At 47.2% G+C, this 18,643-nt stretch overlaps 1 protein-coding gene across 2 annotated transcripts; it reads right to left on the bottom strand.

Annotated features, from left to right (window-relative positions):
* Positions 1–345: 345 nt before the first annotated feature.
* Positions 346–18,488, bottom strand: LOC135804938 (phosphatase and actin regulator 2-like). Of its 2 annotated transcripts, XM_065318919.1 has the most exons (13): positions 17,862–18,488; positions 13,280–13,309; positions 12,938–13,089; positions 11,147–11,341; positions 8,668–8,977; positions 8,388–8,441; positions 7,730–7,832; positions 7,343–7,398; positions 6,588–6,649; positions 5,461–5,513; positions 4,120–4,167; positions 3,395–3,511; positions 346–1,911 (listed from the first exon to the last, which is right to left on the bottom strand). In XM_065318919.1, the coding sequence occupies exons 1-13, from the start codon at positions 18,112–18,114 to the stop codon at positions 1,896–1,898; spliced, it is 1,449 nt and encodes a 482-aa protein (XP_065174991.1). In that variant the 5' UTR covers positions 18,115–18,488; the 3' UTR covers positions 346–1,895. The 2 variants fall into 2 exon arrangements, with proteins under 2 accessions (XP_065174991.1, XP_065174992.1); XM_065318920.1 differs by lacking the exon at positions 13,280–13,309.
* Positions 18,489–18,643: the final 155 nt, after the last annotated feature.

Raw genomic sequence — 18,643 nt, 5'->3', positions numbered from 1 at the left:
CAAATGGAGTTCTTCTGTGGCGCTTTCTTGTGAGTCATTTTGTACTGAATTAATTGGCAATACTGGAGGGAGGCCTTCTCACATCATTCCAACAAATGCTTCTCAGAATCCAATCGGTCCACAATCATGCATGCACCTCACCAACACAGTACACGAGAATGCACGCATCATGTATACCCGTCACAAGACAAGCAGGCACACGACTCTTCAAAATTTGAAAATCTGCATTTAATGCAGTGGATGTACAGCCAAAGATCAGAATGAAACAGATCAAGGCGCATATACGGACGCGCACACACACCGTGACACACAACACACCACCATGGGCCAAGACACGAATGCGAATACAGAGTTATCAGCAGCCCAACAGCCGCCATTTTCTTTGCCTAACAGGAAGGAGAATACTCAATGTACTCTATGGTACAGCACCACACATCCACAAGAAACGCAGCGGCGGCGGCAACAGCAACGACCAGAATAACAACGGGTACAAGATGCAGAGTATAATTATAATGGAAGCAATGAGCAGAGAAAGGTCAATTATGTAGCTCTAGGTCTGACCTACACAGAGCGGCACGCCACTGGAAGAGCTATGTACACACGCTGCAGCAGAAACAAGCAAACTACAAAAGAAAAGAAAAAAGAACCCTAAATATACATGTAGAGGGACGAATGTGCATCGTTTGAAACATGTGAACTTCTAAAAAAAAACAGAGGAAAGACAGAGAGAAAGAAGGTAGCAAGCAATATTCATGAACATCCCTCAGAAAGTCAAGGACATGACCAGGAAATCTTTTTCATTAAAAAATATCCAGAGTTAACACACCATGAGAACAAAAACAAAGACGACGTGGGGTGGACAATCGGAGCACAGAAACTGACCCCACACGACAACGAAGAGTACAGAACGAGGAAAAAGCGAGAAAGTAATCAATGACATACAGATAAAGAGCAAAGCATTCAGTCGCACACGAGCAGCAAGCACACACACACACGCGCGCAAGGGCGAACAATCTGGCCGATATTTACACAACTAGAAACTAAACACAAGCCATTGTCAGCAGACTGAAGCAGGCAGCGGTGCTGACTAGCTGAATGATAGAGAGACCAGCTCGGAAAAATCAATAAGGAAAACTACTAAAATGTCCTAAAATGCGAGGGCTAGCGTAAAGAGAGAGACGAGAGTAAGAAGGTGTGCGCACAGTGACAGTACGAAGGTGCAATGATAACGGGGACATGGGTAAGCGTGCGTATGCCGTGTGCATGCGCCATAATAACATGACTACTTGCAGTCTACATTCGTATATTCAGTGTGAGTCAGTTTATGCAGCGGAGACGAAGTCCTCTGTTTGCAGCAAGGCCACGCGTGCCAGCGCTTCCTCTCTGTGCACCTCATGTCCTCGACTGTTCAGTCATAATAGGCAAATAAAGATGAACCTCAACCAAAAGGCATCGGTGAGTTCATTGTTGCCCGCAGATCAAAATGAAGGTAAAAAAAGAAAGAAAGAAAGGAAGGAGCCATTCCTTCTCAAGCAGTCGAAACCATGTTCGGAACGAGAAATATAGATAGAGAGAAAGAGGAAGAAAGAGAGAGAGAGGTGGCAGGGTAATGAGAACAGCTGCTCAGAATATTCGAAAGTATAGGCTGTTGCTGTAGTGTAAAGTAAAATCAGCAGTGCTGGAGTGGCGGGTGAGCATCGCGCAGGCAATGTGTGGCAGCAGCAGGATAGGGATCGCGCAGGCAATGTGCGGCAGCAGGATGATAGTTGTGAGTAGTTTCATGTAGAGAACGTTGGTCAGGTACGATATGGCAGAGATGCCCGGCCTGGTATACCAGTGCCGCTGCCTGGTCCGATTCGCAAGCCACCAGCGAGCATGACCGGTAACGACCAGCACTACGGCTTGTGGAATCTGTACACGCACACGTATACACGCACGCACACATATACACGCACGCACACGTATACCCGCACGCACACGTATACCCGCACGCACACGTATACACGCACGCACACATATACACGCACGCACACGTATACCCGCACGCACACGTATACCCGCACGCACACGTATACACGCACGCACACATATACCCGCACGCACACGTATACCCGCACGCACACGTATACACGCACGCACACATATACACGCACGCACACGTATACCCGCACGCACACGTATACACGCACGCACACATATACACGCACGCACACGTATACACGCACGCACACATATACACGCACGCACACGTATACACGCACGCACACATATACACGCACGCACACGTATACACGCACGCACACGTATACACGCACGCACACATATACACGCACGCACACGTATACACGCACGCACACGTATACACGCACGCACACATATACACGCACGCACACGTATACATGCACGCACACACAGACAAAGGCCATCATGTTTGCCCTTAGCAAGAGAAACACGCTGATAATCTCCAAGTGCACCGGCTACATACCAGCTACTTTTCTCGTGCAACATTGACCGTGGACAACATTCTGTTTGCAACACATGTAGTGTGTACATGAAGTAAACATACTTGGTCCGCATCAGCGATATTGTCGCTTATCTTTCAGCTTTGTTTATATGTCGCCAATGCTCACTTGGCAACCCATTTCATCCCAATTTTGGTTAGTAAGTTAGTTGACTAGTACCTGAAAGGTCTAGCTAGATTTCGAGAGGATTTCGAGAGCGACGAGTGGGTGATTCTGATTGATACAGCGCCGCATCAAAATAGATTATCTTGTTACGCTGTGCAGGCAAGAGCAGCGCAAGCCACAAGAAAGTAATCGGCCACTCGGAATCAGCTCTATTTTGCTGAACGGCCGAGATCGCTCACCTCAGGGATCGCTCGTGAAGCTGAGATCGCAGGTCCCTCACCTCCAGCTCAACATTTGAAGTATCCAGCGCGTCGTGGAGATTTGCAAGTACTGTACGCGTCGTCGTCGTTCAAAATAAAATCTTGCAAAGAACGGCGTCTGATTTGAACCACACAGGCTGTCGTGCTGCCCACGCAAAGTCCTATAGAGAAGGCGACCGTCACGATCGACTTCTCTTTAGAAAATAGCCAGGCAGCGGAGAGGAAGAGAGATGAGCTTGCAAAAGCAAGAGAGTCGATCCCGAGCAAAAATATTTGTCACCAGCGTCGAGAGCAGCGACGAGAAGGACCGATAAAAGTAGGAACCTTTCCTTGGACAATAAATTCCTCATAGCTAGTTGTCCTTCTATACCTTACCTTCCATCGTACCAAGTTTTATCACTTCAAGTGCACGCGTTGATGTCCAAAGTCTAAGTAACAAATTGTCGAAAGATAAGCGACAATATTGCTGACGCGGACCAAGTATACACCTGTAGCCAATGTGCTTACCGGGTCATGTAGGCACTGTCCGGGTGCACTTCCATTTCAGAACTTTTGAACTCGTTCAGCTCACGGCGAATAAGGGCCTTGTCTGGACCTCGGAGGCGCGTCCAGGGCTTATCCGCACTGCAAAGCAAACAACACACACCGCATACAGGTCAGACCTCGGTATAACGTAATCTCTGGGGGATAGGAGAAATTATGTTATAGCGAGGGTCGATATAGCGAGGTTTATGTTATAGCGAGGTCTGACCTGTACTTGTAACACGTCTTCTCCTCTACTCCATACATGCATCATGTGCATGCCAAGTACCACTTGTCTGCTTCACACAAAATAGCTGCCATTGCATGTGCATGTACGGGAACAGAAGCCCGCAACAGGGCCACTGCATCTATCATACACAGGGTGCAAATAATGTGTACGGGTTCAGTCACGTGATGTGAAGTTCCGCCGCTGCAAACTAGGCAAAGCCCGAGTTTGCCAGTGATATTTTGCAATATTTTGCGGCAACATTTTGCTGGCTCATCATCGATATTTTGATTTTGCCCGGCCACTCGATATTTTGCCCCCTTTCTGCTCCAATGCGAAGCCAAATCTGTGTCACGTGTGGGAAAACTGACCGAAAGTGGATCACGTGCACCGTATAAGTGTAAAATCTCCTAATTTCCAGCGAACATATGCTATAGGACACACTAGAACACGGACGACAACCAAAGAGAAGGGGTAAACTTACTGTCGGTCATAGTCCACAGCGCCAGTCACTTCGCAGTAGTTTGCAAAACTAAAGAGAAAGAGAAAAGAAAAGCAACCACACAAGGTCAGGGCACTGGGAAACAACACTACTCACGCTGGAGATGACTGGAGTAGGGATATCAGCGAACGCACTGCGCAGCCCATCTGCGCAGGTCAGCCTGGCCCATCTACGCGCGGCCGACAAGAAAACTCATGGACACTTTCATTTTTTTTGCAAACTAAATCGTGCGAAGAAGATGCACGGAATGGCTGAAAACTAGGCTGAGGAATAGTAGCATCCAGAGACTCTCAAACAAATTCATGGTCCATCGCTTCTGGCAATGGCAGCGAAGACATCAGGGAGCTGATTGCAGCAACTCTCTACCAAGCGCGATGCTGGTTACTCACCAGGGCAGGGCACTTCCATCGCGCAAGAAATGGCTGCGAGCGAGAAATGGAAGTCCGATTTTGGAACGATCCAACCAGGGAAATTCCTTGAAAATTGGCCTGAACACCTCTCATACTGGTGTTTCACGATGTGCAAACTTTCAGAGAAATCGACCGGGGAGAACGTGGTGAGTTCGTGGGTCCTCGAGTATCGAATATGATTTGAATGGTCGCGGGGACAGAAGAACAGTGATTTTACGACTCTCAGTGGTGCAAACAGACCGCGGCCATGTTTTCTCTGTCGGCCGCGATCACGTTCAAAAAATCGATGACGCAATGCGTGCGCAGAGGCCTGCGCAGTGCGTTCGCTGACATCCCTAACTGGAGTGCAGCAGTCAGCACGAGGCCCGCTGTGAATGCTCACCTACCTTGTACAGGAGAACTGGGCCTGCACGCACTGATCCCATGCATACCGTGCAACACACAAAGAAAACAGTGTTGTCAGAGGAGCAATCGAGAATTCTTCCAACACAAGCAAGTGGTAACTCAGTAGCTGCTGCCGTCGCTGTCTCATCGTCCTCACGCTCTTCCCCACCACAGTGCCAGTCGCCGAGTCGATGACTGTTTCGCAGTTTCGCCGTTCAGACAGTGGGATTGCGCAGCACAGCACTTGAATTCCAATTGTGCCCACGGCGCGCCAGCGCTCACAATGCAGTTTGCACATGCCAATGCCACTGTGTGTGTGTGTGTGTGTGAGCCAGGGACAATAGGCCTATAGTGATCGTCTAGTCTGAAGCACACCCCCCCCCCCCCCCATTACTTAGTACGTCTCTACAGTACGAAAGTGTGGATGAACCAGTCAGCAGTCCAGACCAAGATGAATATACACGTACTGAAAATCTAAAGGCACACATTAACAATGCCGAACAGTGACACGTTCTAAACTAATACTTACTGTATGAGAATGTTGCGCTCTCGCAGTTCTTTGATTGTTGGTCGCCGACTCAGCTGTCACACACACACACACACACACACACACACACACACACACACACACACACACACACACACACACACACACACACACACACACACACACACAACACGGACATAAACAAGTTACTGTAAGACATGTAAATATAACGGGGAAGTAAATCTAACGTTTCAACGAGTTACATTTCTTTGCTATAATAAGTTCTGTTGAGGTCTAATTCCTGATTTGTGTTATGTGTGGATATGCCTGTATGCCTGAAGACGGCAAGATCGCTCACGTATCTTCTCGTTAACCTATGAATTTTGGACAATCGTTAAATTTGCGACTCGTTATAATAACAAGTCTTTAAGTATAGCAATGCGCAAACATTTCCACACTCGCAGGGGTGCTGCAGCCTTCCCTGGTCAGAGGTAGCAGATGCAGGCCGGGGTACCAGTTTGTGCATGGCAGATAGTCGATGATACACAGCGGAGATGGATTGGCAAGATGTGACAGAACTGATTGTACTTCGAAGTACCTAGATCGAGCATCATGTGATGTTCTGTAGATTCCATTTTCATTGCCCTAATACTAATGAATTATCAATGGATTTAAACTTGGATACTGAGCCCAAAACATCTATAATCATTGTTCTCCAAAAGTTCTGAAGGAATGGGCACATTGTTTTCAACAATGTTTCCTGACTGAACCATCGCAAAGAAAGTTTGCTACGGCAAGAGGAAGGCCAATTGTACGACCACGCACTGCATCGGTCCGTATCTGGAGACTCTTCTTACGGCGAACGCGGGTCTCTTTGTCGTATCGTCACCAGCACATGTACTTCTGAATCGATTGTCGGTGGTGTTGCTATTGTATGTATTTTCTGTTCGTAAAACTTTCAGATCAAGAGGTCTATGTTATAATGTAGTCATGTTCGACGAAAGCCTAGTCACCAACAGCTTCATCATCGAGACTAACACTAGGGCTGCCACGTGATCCACGGGCAGAAATCCTTTGCTGCGTGGATGTATGGTGCAGGGGTGGCGTGCATGGTACAAACAAAAAGGAAAGAGGTGCGTGCAAGGGCAGCAAGATTTTACGGCACTCACTTTCCGTTGTAGCGTCGACTTGACTTCATCGCGCGCCATGTGTATTTCATCCGTTGAGTGACCTGGTCAGCACAATACGACACCATCACTAAACATTAGAGCAAGTTTGAAGACGACTGCTGCTGCTGTGGCTATGCCATCATGGGGGAAGAGTAAGGACCAGTATACGAGTGGAATACCGTATTCTCCGGAGTATAGGCCACATTTTAAAGACTAGTAATTCGTCCAACAAAAGCCTGGGACACTACAAGGGTCGAATTAAGAGACAAACAATCTGCGTGCGGCTTGTACTCCAGAAAATACGGTACTGAAGACGGTTGAAACAGATAAACATAAGACATTAGTGATGACTATCACGATTATAAGTAGAACTTAGACACTGTTTTGCTCTTTGATCAATAATTGAAGATATATTCCTAACAACCTCATATCATCTAGAGTTGTATGAGCTGCTTTCAATCTACTGAAGTGTCTGGAGCTCACGCAGCTATCAGTGATAGCAATAGAGAAAAGCAGGACAGAACACAAGAAAGGGTGTCGAAGAGAACAACAACTACTGTCGTGGACATGGAAATCCAGTCGGAGGTCAAACGGCCCCAGAGCGCTGGCCATGCAGCAGCCGTGAGTTGGCATGCGATCAACATGTGCATTGTGCATGCAACCTTCTGTACTGAGGGTGCCGGTCCCGGTAATCTGTGACCGGATTTCCATGTCCACAGCAGTAGGCAACACATAGAGGATGAATGATGACTCACGGTGAAGAATGTTGCGTTGCTCGAGCTCTTCCTTGCTGGGACGTTGACTCAGTCGCCTACAGGGAGAGAGAGAAGGAGAGAGATTCAGGCAATAACAAGAGACAAGCGCCGTTACTTACACGATAAACAACAGCCACTATGATGACAGCAAGCAGGCCTGGGGCTTCCACCAGCTTGGCCAATACCATTGGGGATGAGAAAGGGTAGATTGTGATCAAATCATCTTCTCGCAGAAACATGGCAGTCTGGCAGATCAATTTAGTATTGTGGAGATTCTTTCGAAGTGGTGCACCACAGGACAGTGCAAAAATGATGTGCCAATGGCACGCCCAGCCGCCCTGAAGCCGTGATAATGGCGATAAGGATGGCGTGCATTCGACTGCTTACCGCACGAGTTTGTTACCAACTACTGCGCGCTCTTTGCGAACATCCTCAGATTCTGAGTCATCATCCTCAGATGCCGCTGATCTCTTCCACTGCGTGGGGTTGTCTGAAACAAAATGATTTCGAGAAACAGTAAAAGGAGGTCAGTGTGAATGTACACACATGCGTTTATGCAGAACAATAAAAAGGCATAAAAGCTGTAGTATTCCTCGCTAATCGAACATGTTCAAGAAGTTACGAGCGTATTGCACAATCGAGTGAGGGCTGTGCCACAAAAGGAGAGTTATAGCAGCACTAAAGACAGAAAACGTTCGTTGCAATCAAACCAAAAAATCACGTGGCATTCGGCAGACGAAAGGTAATCTCTTCCTTGTTGTTAGACATGCACTGTACTTCAAACCGTCCACTTCAGGCAATCTTCTGTGTACTGCTCAGTACAAATGAGTCACTATGATAATTATGCTGGTAGAGCAAAGCATGCTGCAGCTTGGTTACCCGGTTTCTGCACCTGGATGCATTCGTGGTTCACGTTCGCGGCCCTACCATATCACATGCTACAAATACAGTACTGTACAGTACACATCACGGTGATGAATGGAATGACACACCGCGATGTGTAGTGTGACCGATAGGCGCGGCCAACATCCATGACCATACTCACCTCCTTCGATGTGGCGATTCAGAGTGTCTTTTCTCTTTACTTTTGCAGCGAGACCTGTGACATACGACATAGAGAGCACAAGGAGGGAACAGAAGGAGGCTTCGTGAATGCTTGTGTGCTGAAAACCTGTAGTCACTCACTCACAGCACAATGTCAAAACCCCTCTGCCTATACAATCATGTACTGTACTTGATACACAAAATCAAAGCACAGTGATTGCACTACCCCCACCCGTACAGACCGTACAAAGGAAAGAGCATACGGAAATAGTTCAAAGTACCTGTGGCTGGCACATCTTCATCGTCGCTGTCGCTATCGTTAGCACGGTTGCTACTACCGCCATCAGTAGATACCGCAGCACCATTACCATTGGAAGTGGCAGCAGCGGAGGCGACGGGTTGCCGAGGACCGTCTGCACCGCCAACAGTACTTTGGCCGCTGTCATTCGAAGAGGACGCCTGGCTGACAGCCGGTGATGCGTGCGGACTGGTGCTGGACACCAGTATACTCGAGTTGCCAGTTTTCCGTCTCCGTGGCTTATCGTGCACTGGCGATGGCGTTGCATTCTCTTTCTTCGACGTACGGATCATCTTCACATGACAAAACACACAGAGCCACAGCAGACACAGGGAAATACTGTGAAAGCGATCGATAACAAAGTAAGAAAGAGTTTTTGTGAAGCTCTCGCTTACCAATATCATAATATATTCTCCACTATAAGCAGCATGCTTAGGGGCCATCCGTAAATACCGATATTAAATAGAAACGAAAACTAGTCATTTCACTTCAACCTCCCCCCCCCCCCCCCTCCCTCAGAAACGAACACATACAAACGGTGCAGTGTCGATATTTTTATCTTTTTTTCTGGACGTGCCACACACACAAATTGTGCACCGATATTTTTCGAGAAACAAACAGGCGCTCAACCCCCCCCCCCCCCCCCCTAAACGACTAGTTTTTGTTTCTAAATAAATATCTATTTATGGATGGCCCCTTATATTTTCCAGCACGCATCTACTTTGTACTGTAGTGGAGATGGGTGGTACTTGCTTGTTTGCACATCGCTAACAGAACTAGCGAGCTAGCACCATCACAATTAGGGTGACAGTGATATTTGGAAATTCAGTGTACAAATTAGGAGTGAGCAGCAACATGTTTACAAACAGGAATTACACAGCCATTGTACGCTTCCAACAGGAAACGAGTGGTTTTACTGCTGGCGATCATATCATGTGATTGACAAGCGGTGAAAATGTGCGCTCCACTAACAAAACAGAAGTTTCCAAGGACTTGGCGGCACACAGCATACCCCATACCACTACATGAACTGAAATACTAAGGCCAAAACAAATAATGACCTTGTTTCCGGTCGCCCGACCGGGCCACTTTTTCCCAAATTCTGAAACTTTTTTTGGTCCCAAATGTATACAAACCAGGGAGTAGTAAAATACAGGGAGGTGACACGAGCATGTACGGCCAGTTTGACGATTGCCTCAGCACCGTTTTCACCCGGCGGGTGAGATTGGGGTACTATGGGTACCGAAGTGTGTAGACACGCGCGCGGATCAGGATTCTCTCGATCAGGGAGTAGTAAAATACCTACCGCCAAAGAGACTCCTACTGCAGCCCGTAGAAATTCAGCGCTGAGAATTTCCAACAATTGTCTGCCTTCACAAAGTTTGGTAGTCGACCAAACTACCACTGTGTCAGGATAGAAGTCCAGCAAGAGTGGTATCACTTAGTCTTTGGGAGATATCCCTGCGTGCCGTAGATTTTTCCTGTGTCGATACAAGCTGTTTACGACGACGTAGCCCGCGCTTCAATCCGTGACATACTTAGGAACATTTCATTCCGAAAAGTGAACTCCCGAATCTCTAGCATACCATAATATGAAATGCTCATCATCACAAAGAAGGTAGAGAAGTACTGGTTGATCACAACTGAGGAGAAATTAGTGCCGATCGTGTGGTGTCCTAGAGATTTTTCGACTTCGAAATCGGTCCACTCGCTTTTCATCTCCAATCGTACACGTATTGTTCTCAAGGAAATCACCTTCGTTCTATTGCTCCATGCCGTCGATCGGGACGAATTTCGGAAGGGTGGTACCTTTCCATATGACGATGACACAGATGTATCACAAGAGCAAAACAAATGCTGTTCCATGAGATGGATAGACCTTTTCACGGAATTGGTTCTTCGACAAATACTCAAGATTGATTCAACAGATCATCTTTTTTTGCGAAAGAAAAAAAAAACAAGCGCGAGGCACCCATCAAAAATCACGATTAGTGGCGTGTCACCTCCCTGTATTTTACTACTCCCTGATACAAACGGTGGCAATGCCATGTGTGCAAGTGCACTCAACGAGTCATAACTCAGTCAAATCTCAACCGAATTCCACAATCGAAACACCTACAAGGTAGCAGAGATTCTCAGCTGTCGGCTCGAAAACCTCCGGGGTCGATACGAGCTAGGAGCTGGAAGGACTCGAACTGTTTGCTTGATTTCTCAGGATGTACGAAAACAGGAATACACCACATGCTGTACAAGAACAGTGAGTCAGTCAACTTTGACATTGATCTTTGCCATGATATTATGTACAATGTACATGTGTAGGTGCTCTTGTCCATCAATACCACAACGATTGAGGAACCAAAAAAAGTATCCAAAAAAAGTTTCATTCCGGCCGACCGAGTCTCCTTTTTGAGGGGTGCAAGCCTATTTTTTGTTTTGGCCTAACTAGTCCACACGAAACCCACCTCGACAAGCTCCGGATCGGAGATGACGGGCAATTCCTCTGCCGGCTGTGACTCCGCGTCACCGGGCATGCGGTGGCCAGGCCGGAAGAGGCTCACACCGACTGGCACAAGTGTAACGCGCGGCTCAGCAACATAGTCATCCATCGTCAACAAGTCAGCTTCACTGCTGGCACGCCGCCGCTTGAATGCTTCCGCCTAGGAAGAACATACAGACAGAAGACATCGGTCATTCGGTTGAGAGACTTGAATACAAATTATAGAATACTGTCCGCAGATTGAGTAGAATACAACATACAAATTGTGAATGCAATAGCAACAAGCCCAATTCCATAAAACACGGCTTGGGAGAGCTAAGCCTAAAGAAACTTCAGGTTGAGATGCAATGGTTCGAACAGAACTAAGGCCTACAGTGAACGATGGAAATGTGTAGTAGCTGAATTTTTATGAGTTTCTTTATTAGGGCACGTTCGTCTAGCACAGGATTACCCGGAGCACACACTAGGGCCTCCACCGCATTTGAGTGTACGGAGCATGCCCTGGCTACTCTGAGCCATGAAGTCGAGCGGGCAGAGCATTTTGTTTTTGCTGCTTCTGCTGTGTTCACCGTTTCTTTTTGAGATTCTGACGCAAGTTTTCACTTGAAAATGGCACACACGCAAGTCCTATGTGTGCAAGCGGCCAGTCTGTTCAAGACGTTTCTCATCTGCCTTCACATTAGCCATACTTGTGTTTATCTTTCGTGGTTGGTTTCAGGATGTGCGAGGTAGAAATTGACATTAAGCACGGCTTCCAGTGGACACACAAACTGAAGCCGGACCAAATTAGCGCTCGTAGTGCTTGTGATGATTCGTTTTCGAACGTCTGCTACAAGAAGAGAATTTGGACGAAAACTGCACAGGATAGATTATAGGCAAAAGGAGAACTGTGAGGCTGCTCCTGACAAACTTCCAACGTCGAACCAGTGTAAGAACAGATGGACGGGCCTATTGCGGGCATGCAAAGGATTTGGTGACTCGCAGAACAAGACGGAAGAAGAGCATTTGCACAAAATTGCACAGGATATTGGCAAGGACTGTGAGGCCGCTCCTGACAAACTTCCAACGCCTCGGAATGAAACAACACCTCGCAGCCACACATTCTTTTCGGCTCCTTGCTCAAATTGAACCGATTTTCACGATGCAAACTGCTTTGCAAAGCTGATATCCACGCGCTTCATTTGATGTCCATAACGCATGCGCTGGGCAAAAGGGAAATCCCCTAGCACGCTGCAAAGAACTGCAAAGTTGAGAACAAAAAAATCGCGATCGCTCCAGGCCGTGATTTCCGTGTTCATCTTGTCGCCACTAAGTCAATCTTTATCCTATCGCAAAGAACTTTATATCTCTGGAAAGCTGAGCTCAAGACCTTTCCAACGGTGTGTCGTTTTGGAGATCGGATGCTCTTTCACAGAGTAAAGAAAGTTTGTACACTGGTCTATTCATCGCGGTACACGATGCAAGCCGAAGCGTGTATATGTCATCAGAGAACAGGCATGGGGTTCAGGCGCGTGTATACACGTCATCCGCTCGCAAAGGGTAAAAAAAGTCCCCGGATACACTTCGCACACATACCACACATTCTAGTGCTTGTCGTTGAAAGCCCTATTTGAATATGGTGGCCGGCTGTCTTTGACGGTACGGTACGGGACATGTACGGGATAGGTCGCCAGGCCTGCCGAGGCACGTGATGACGGCCCTACTGCCCACACACCGAATTTTAAAAAAACATGTCACCCCACACATGTTTCAGTACCTCTTCCATAGCCTGAATGGAGGCCGCACTTTGAACACCGGTGTCATCTTGAGTTACTTCAGGCGGCGTGTCGTGAAGCGGCTGCTCTGGTGGTAATGCTGTTGCTGCAGATGGCGATGTTGCTGCAGCTGAGTCAGATTCATCCGCATTGCCTGCAACAAGAGGAGAAGAGCAACAGCGTATGCACAGTTTAGCCATCACGCAGGCGATGTGTTCAATACACTGCACCATGACAGCCCTATTTACTGGAATGACCTCAGCAATACAAGCTTCCGCGGCACAGCAGAAGGCAGATCTCATCGACATCGGAGCGCCAATTTCCAACTACATGTGGAAACTCACCCGTAGGCTCAGTCAATCCTGACTCAACTCCTACACAAACACAATGGAGTCAAAGAACATCGGCCGCTTCAGATACCAGGAACAAGTTTTACACTATTAAAATAGGAAGAACATAAGATACTGTTTGAAGATGATGGTAACTTCACTACATTCATCTCAAAAGGTTTGGGTGTAAAACAAAACAAAAAGGAGCGTAGCAAGAATACAAAGCGTGGTAGCTGACAGTCGTTTCAGCTTTTTTGCAAGCACAGTGCACACCAGAAACCCAGCATATGTAGGAACACACAAGATTTATACCCAAAGGGGAAAACTTTAGTGAAGGCAATATTCTGCGAAAAGGCGCTAGCAAAGAATGAATTGTAACTTTTGTTGTCCCTCAGGCTTGAAAATCTAGTTGCTCCTCCTCAAGGATATGCTCTGCTCTGAATCGCAAATATTATTCTGGTAAAAGCCACCAGTCAATATATACCTGACAAGCTACTGATGAAGCCTCCTGACACCCAAACAATCAATAGTGACAGTGGTTTCACCCTGCACCTCAAGGAACAGCCAGCATGCTTCCCGGACCAGCACAGTGACTGCTTCAGTGTTATCACGTCGGCGCACAATCATCCGCACCGATGTACACTGAAGGTGTTGTTGTTGTACATCTGCGGCCCAAACCAGTGCTGTCAATATAGCATGCGCGCAGAAGCAGCATGTCAAGGCGCTGAAACTCTTTACCTGAAGTCACAAAGTGATGTGACCATCGATCTTGAGCTTCGTCTGTTGTTCTCAAACCAGCGCCATATCTCTCTTGCCCACACTTCCATAGGTGTGATACGTGATATGGTTAGCTACCAGCCCTTAGTGCAATATCCCATTATGCGCCTTTCTATTGTAGTATAAATTAGGTGTTCTCGAAGATCCCCCCCCCCCCCTGATGTTTCTCTCTCTCCCCTTACGGTAAGTAAATGAAGGGTGTCATCGATTGGCGAATCTGGATTGAGTGCGAGCATTCGGTGTGGTCCGAGCAACGCTGGCCCAGTCGAACAAAACAAGGGTGTAGTACGCAAAATGCACGCATATCGTACAAAGGTTCTGTGAAAGCTGTACAAAAACGGCAAAGTCCATTTCCACTCCAGCCACTCCCGGTGTGGGGGCCGGTGTGGTCGGATTCCACTCCAAGTACACCTACTCCGGATTCGACCAAACGATCACGCAGTCTCTGAGCTCACTTCCTCAGGATTCGCCCAATCGATCATGCCCGAAGTCAAGCTCGTGGGAAATCGTCACCTTGATACCTTACACCATTGGTTAATTAAAACAACTGACATCCCTGCTAGTACTACTCTTGTGCCACGTTGAATCTTTTCTCGATACAACACATCCACCCACACATATGCTGGAAATGCAACTCAAGCATTATAGGATACAGCACAGATATTCTGCTCGACATGCAACAACATCACCGGCACCCGGCCGCCAACGATAGGCAACTTGGCCCGCTCTTCTGGTCAGCGTCTTACGTACGCCACAGCAGTACAGGATTGGCCAGTGTCTTACAATGTGAAACAAGGCCAGCATCTACACGAGTGACGGAAATGGGAATGCAGATACAGTCGTCCCTCTCTACTCCGGCACCTTTTGCAACGTCATTTTCTGCTGGATAAACAAGGGTGCTGGATGATCAAATCCTGCCCACCTATTAACATACATGTTTGTGTCGTACGTCAAAACGTAGCGATTTTCTGTGTCAATCCAAGTACTTTGTGGAATGCATGTCTATAACATACACTTGGGAATATCCTATGCACTAGAATAGGATATTCCCAAGTGTATGTTACAATGCTCCTTGACAGTATGCGATGTACAATTGCTGGATTAGAAAATCGGATTATGCACAGTGAATTGCTGCAGAAAATCGCTGTTGGAGGCGGAATTCAAGTGCCGGATTAAAGCGTAGAAAATGAACTGAAAAAATCTGTTTTGCCAGAAAGTGTGCTGGTTTGCAAGGGTGCTGGATAAACAAGTGCCGGATTAGAGAGGGACGACTGTATCTACAACAGTACATGCACAGTGTTCATGCCTACAAGGTCACAATAGTGCCCCCTTTCTTGGCTCTCCTCCTTCTCACTATCCCATCCACCTATTTCACCACCGCCGCAGGGAGTGAAGGGGTGTCAACTCGTACTGTATGCGACGTCAAAAAGAAAGCTTCAACAGCAGCAACAGCAACAGCAGCAACAACAGCAGCAGCAACAGCAGCAGTAGCAGCAGCAACAGCAGCAGTAGCAGCAGCAACAATAACAGTAACAGCAGCAGCAGCAACCACCACCAGCCGTGGGAAAGTTGAAGTTCCTATTTATCGCATCTCAAACTTCTGACCTTTTTGCTGCTAAACACACTGATCTTACACCAAGATACGCTACATGCTACCCAAGGGCAATGGTTGAGTGGGTCACCAAAGACCCATGAGAAAATTGACAATGCCCCCACTAAAACAAATAACTAAGTCTTCACTCGCATACGCACACAACATTATCAGATCCTGAACCTCCGATTCATAGGCAGCAAACCTTTCTAACGTTGACCCAGAACAGTTAGTCTAAGTATACATGGGTAGTACTGCACGTGTGGAGCGTTTTAGTAGCCATTCCATAAGATGCCTTCTGCATGGATAGTATCATCATCAATACACTACAGGGTTATCATTTACTAATGTCCTATCAGTGTACCAGCATCCGCCGAACAATGTCAGATAGACTAGCTTCTTCCATCTTCGTCTGGAGACAGCCCTAACCGCATATTATAGACCATGCCCCTACTGGAAGGCAATGTTTGAATAAAAGTCTTCCCGGGCGTCCTGCAGAAAAGCATAACCGGCCCTCACACCCTAAGAACCCATCCTAAAATAGCTCGCCTCGTCCAAATTTAAAACCCCAAAACAAAGGGTCAGGCATTCCCTTTGTGGAAATACGGCAGGCACTCTTGCCTTGGAGTTATGCATCATGCCACAGCAATTCGATTTGTCGTTTCGTCACTTGAAAACACGAGCATGTACCAAAGTCAGAAAATACTTCTCGCAGGACATGCGGGCCTGTGTTATTTAATACATACATGTACATGCTTGCACTCTTGCTTTCGTGGCGCAATCCACAAAAAAAACATGCAGCCAGTGACGAGAAATAACATGCTAGCGAGTTTCTGCTACACGGCAAAACGTACCAAAGTACGCATGGACTCAAGTTTCACACGGATGCTTTCTACCATTCTCCGCATGAAGCGCGCTTCACACAGACTGGTCTCAGTGTGAAGAGCTACGGCAGCGTCAAGCACTTTGAGCATGAAAGGAGCGCACAGAGTATGTGTGGCGTGAAGTACACATGTACGCTGTGCGCCACGCACAGCACAACCGGCGCAACGTACGAAAAATCCGTGTCAACTTCGCCGCAGTTGACACTGAGTTTGATACGTAGTTGCGTGTAGCAGAAGCTCTCTATTATTTACTTGCTAGCATGCTTTGGGCTTATAACATTGGAATGTTAATGATCAAATGAATACAATGTTACAAGCACCAACAAATGCCATGATTCCCCTGACACAATTCGTACTTTTTCCCCACAATAAACCACACGGTCGAAAGAGGGGTGTGACTTACAAACGAGCGTGGCCATGGCGACTCACTACTCAAATGTGACTTATAATCAGGGAAACACAGTAGTGAAAACCTTGATACCAAACAAATGACAATGACAGTAGAGAAACTGTAGAAGCGAACCCTATCTCCCCCCCCCCCCCCTTGCTTGACTTGATTCAAGTCTTCATCATCAAGAGTTGCACTGCAGCATACTGCTTGTGTGCACCTACAAAATACTAGTACTAGTACTACTACAACTGTACAAGTCCCCGTCATAGGTCATCAGCTACACGTGCTGGAAGACAACGACATAGCACACGTGCATAGCTAGGAACCCACTGATTCCGTCCATTGTCAAACACCATTGAACTGTAACAACTCCTTCCAATCACACAATGGCCATTCACACATTCACAGTATACCCCCAGCATATCCCCATTGCTCCGCTTCTTTCTCAAGATCAACACTAAGAAGGTAACTCAAGAGTCAAGGGCAAGAGAGGGAAGAAGCCAGTTGGAGTTGAGGCTAACGAGGTAGCGTAGTATTGCACGACTCCCGTAGTTATACGAAAAATGCCTATGGTTCAGAACCAGTTCAAGTACTCATACCCATAGCTGAAAACAAGACGGGGGGACGCAGCGTCCATTCTCGGTTTGAGAATGGCCCTGCACATGAACTCAAAACTGCTCCAGTGAATTACAACACTCTTAGAAAATCGCACAGGAGCAGTTGACAAAAATATTAATTACGACCAGTGGCTGGAAGAACTATCACTAAACAAACCCTTGAACTCTTCCATTTCTGATAGACACAGCTAGCGGTAGGGATCACTCAGAGGACATACAAAGTACCTACGAGGTTACAAACTGAGATTAGCATCGATTCCCAACCAAGCCCTTGGAACTAATTCAAAATTACAACACAACATAAGATGACATTTAGCAGTCAGGAACAAACTATTACCTTGTGCTGCTGCCTCGCCATCAGCATGTGGTGGTTCTTTCCCAACCCTCCGTCTTTTCTTCCATTTCCACGGGCGAAATATCTTCTGGAAAGTGGTAAGCCTTTTCTTGGTGCCTCTCGTAGGCGGTACGCCAGCTTCAGCAGTAGTACCTACACTAACTCCATTAGCACTACTGGATGCTTTTTGATCGGAAGAAACAGCGCTTACGTCGCTGACGGCCCTGGAACGGACTGGGGAGGATAGGGCCGCCATCCCATAGTTTAGGGAATTATTTCACTCTCCTGTTACAGCAGATCCAGCAGCAACAATCATAAGGGACAAAGTAGCGGAGACTACGTCAAACTCTATCAAGCGACAAAATTCGGTTAGTTCTGTTCGAACAGTTCAATTTCCAGTCGAAGCTGAAGGCTGAAGCAGCTGTGGTTGATCTGAATCCCGTTGATGCCGGGTACATGTACGCGGCTTTGGCGTGTGCGTCTGGGCTGATTGTACTGCCAGAAACACCACCACTACTGACTTGACTGTACACAACACGCCAAAATAACTCCAAGTAAAAGCTACATGTCGCTCCCTCCTCTAGCTGTGTGTATGCGGCGGCTCAAGCACAACGCATTTTCTGACATTTGAGTCTGATGTGATCTCAGCAAGTCCAGTACGACTTCGACTTGGCCGTTTTCATTTTTGGAGAAAAACTGGCAAGTAAATACCATGAATACCGTGCCGCCAAGTCGTAGGCCGGTAGCCGTTCTTCTTTTTCTGTCATCTGTACGAGTAGATCTAC

This window comes from Sycon ciliatum, chromosome 1 (assembly GCF_964019385.1).
Source record: "Sycon ciliatum chromosome 1, ocSycCili1.1, whole genome shotgun sequence".
Lineage (NCBI taxonomy): Eukaryota > Metazoa > Porifera > Calcarea > Leucosolenida > Sycettidae > Sycon > Sycon ciliatum.
This window is presented reverse-complemented; position numbering and strand designations above follow the sequence as displayed.

Excerpts from the sequence above, each read along its gene's own strand:
- LOC135804938 (XM_065318919.1), bottom strand. The coding sequence starts at position 18,114 with ATGGCGGCCCTATCCTCCCCAGTCCGTTCCAGGGCCGTCAGCGACGTA. Across the intron at positions 11,342-12,937 it reads CCATTCAGGCTATGGAAGAG|GCGGAAGCATTCAAGCGGCG; the intron begins GTACTGAAACAT and ends TGTTCTTCCTAG. Across the intron at positions 6,650-7,342 it reads GCAACGCAACATTCTTCACC|GTCACTCAACGGATGAAATA; the intron begins GTGAGTCATCAT and ends TGTGCTGACCAG.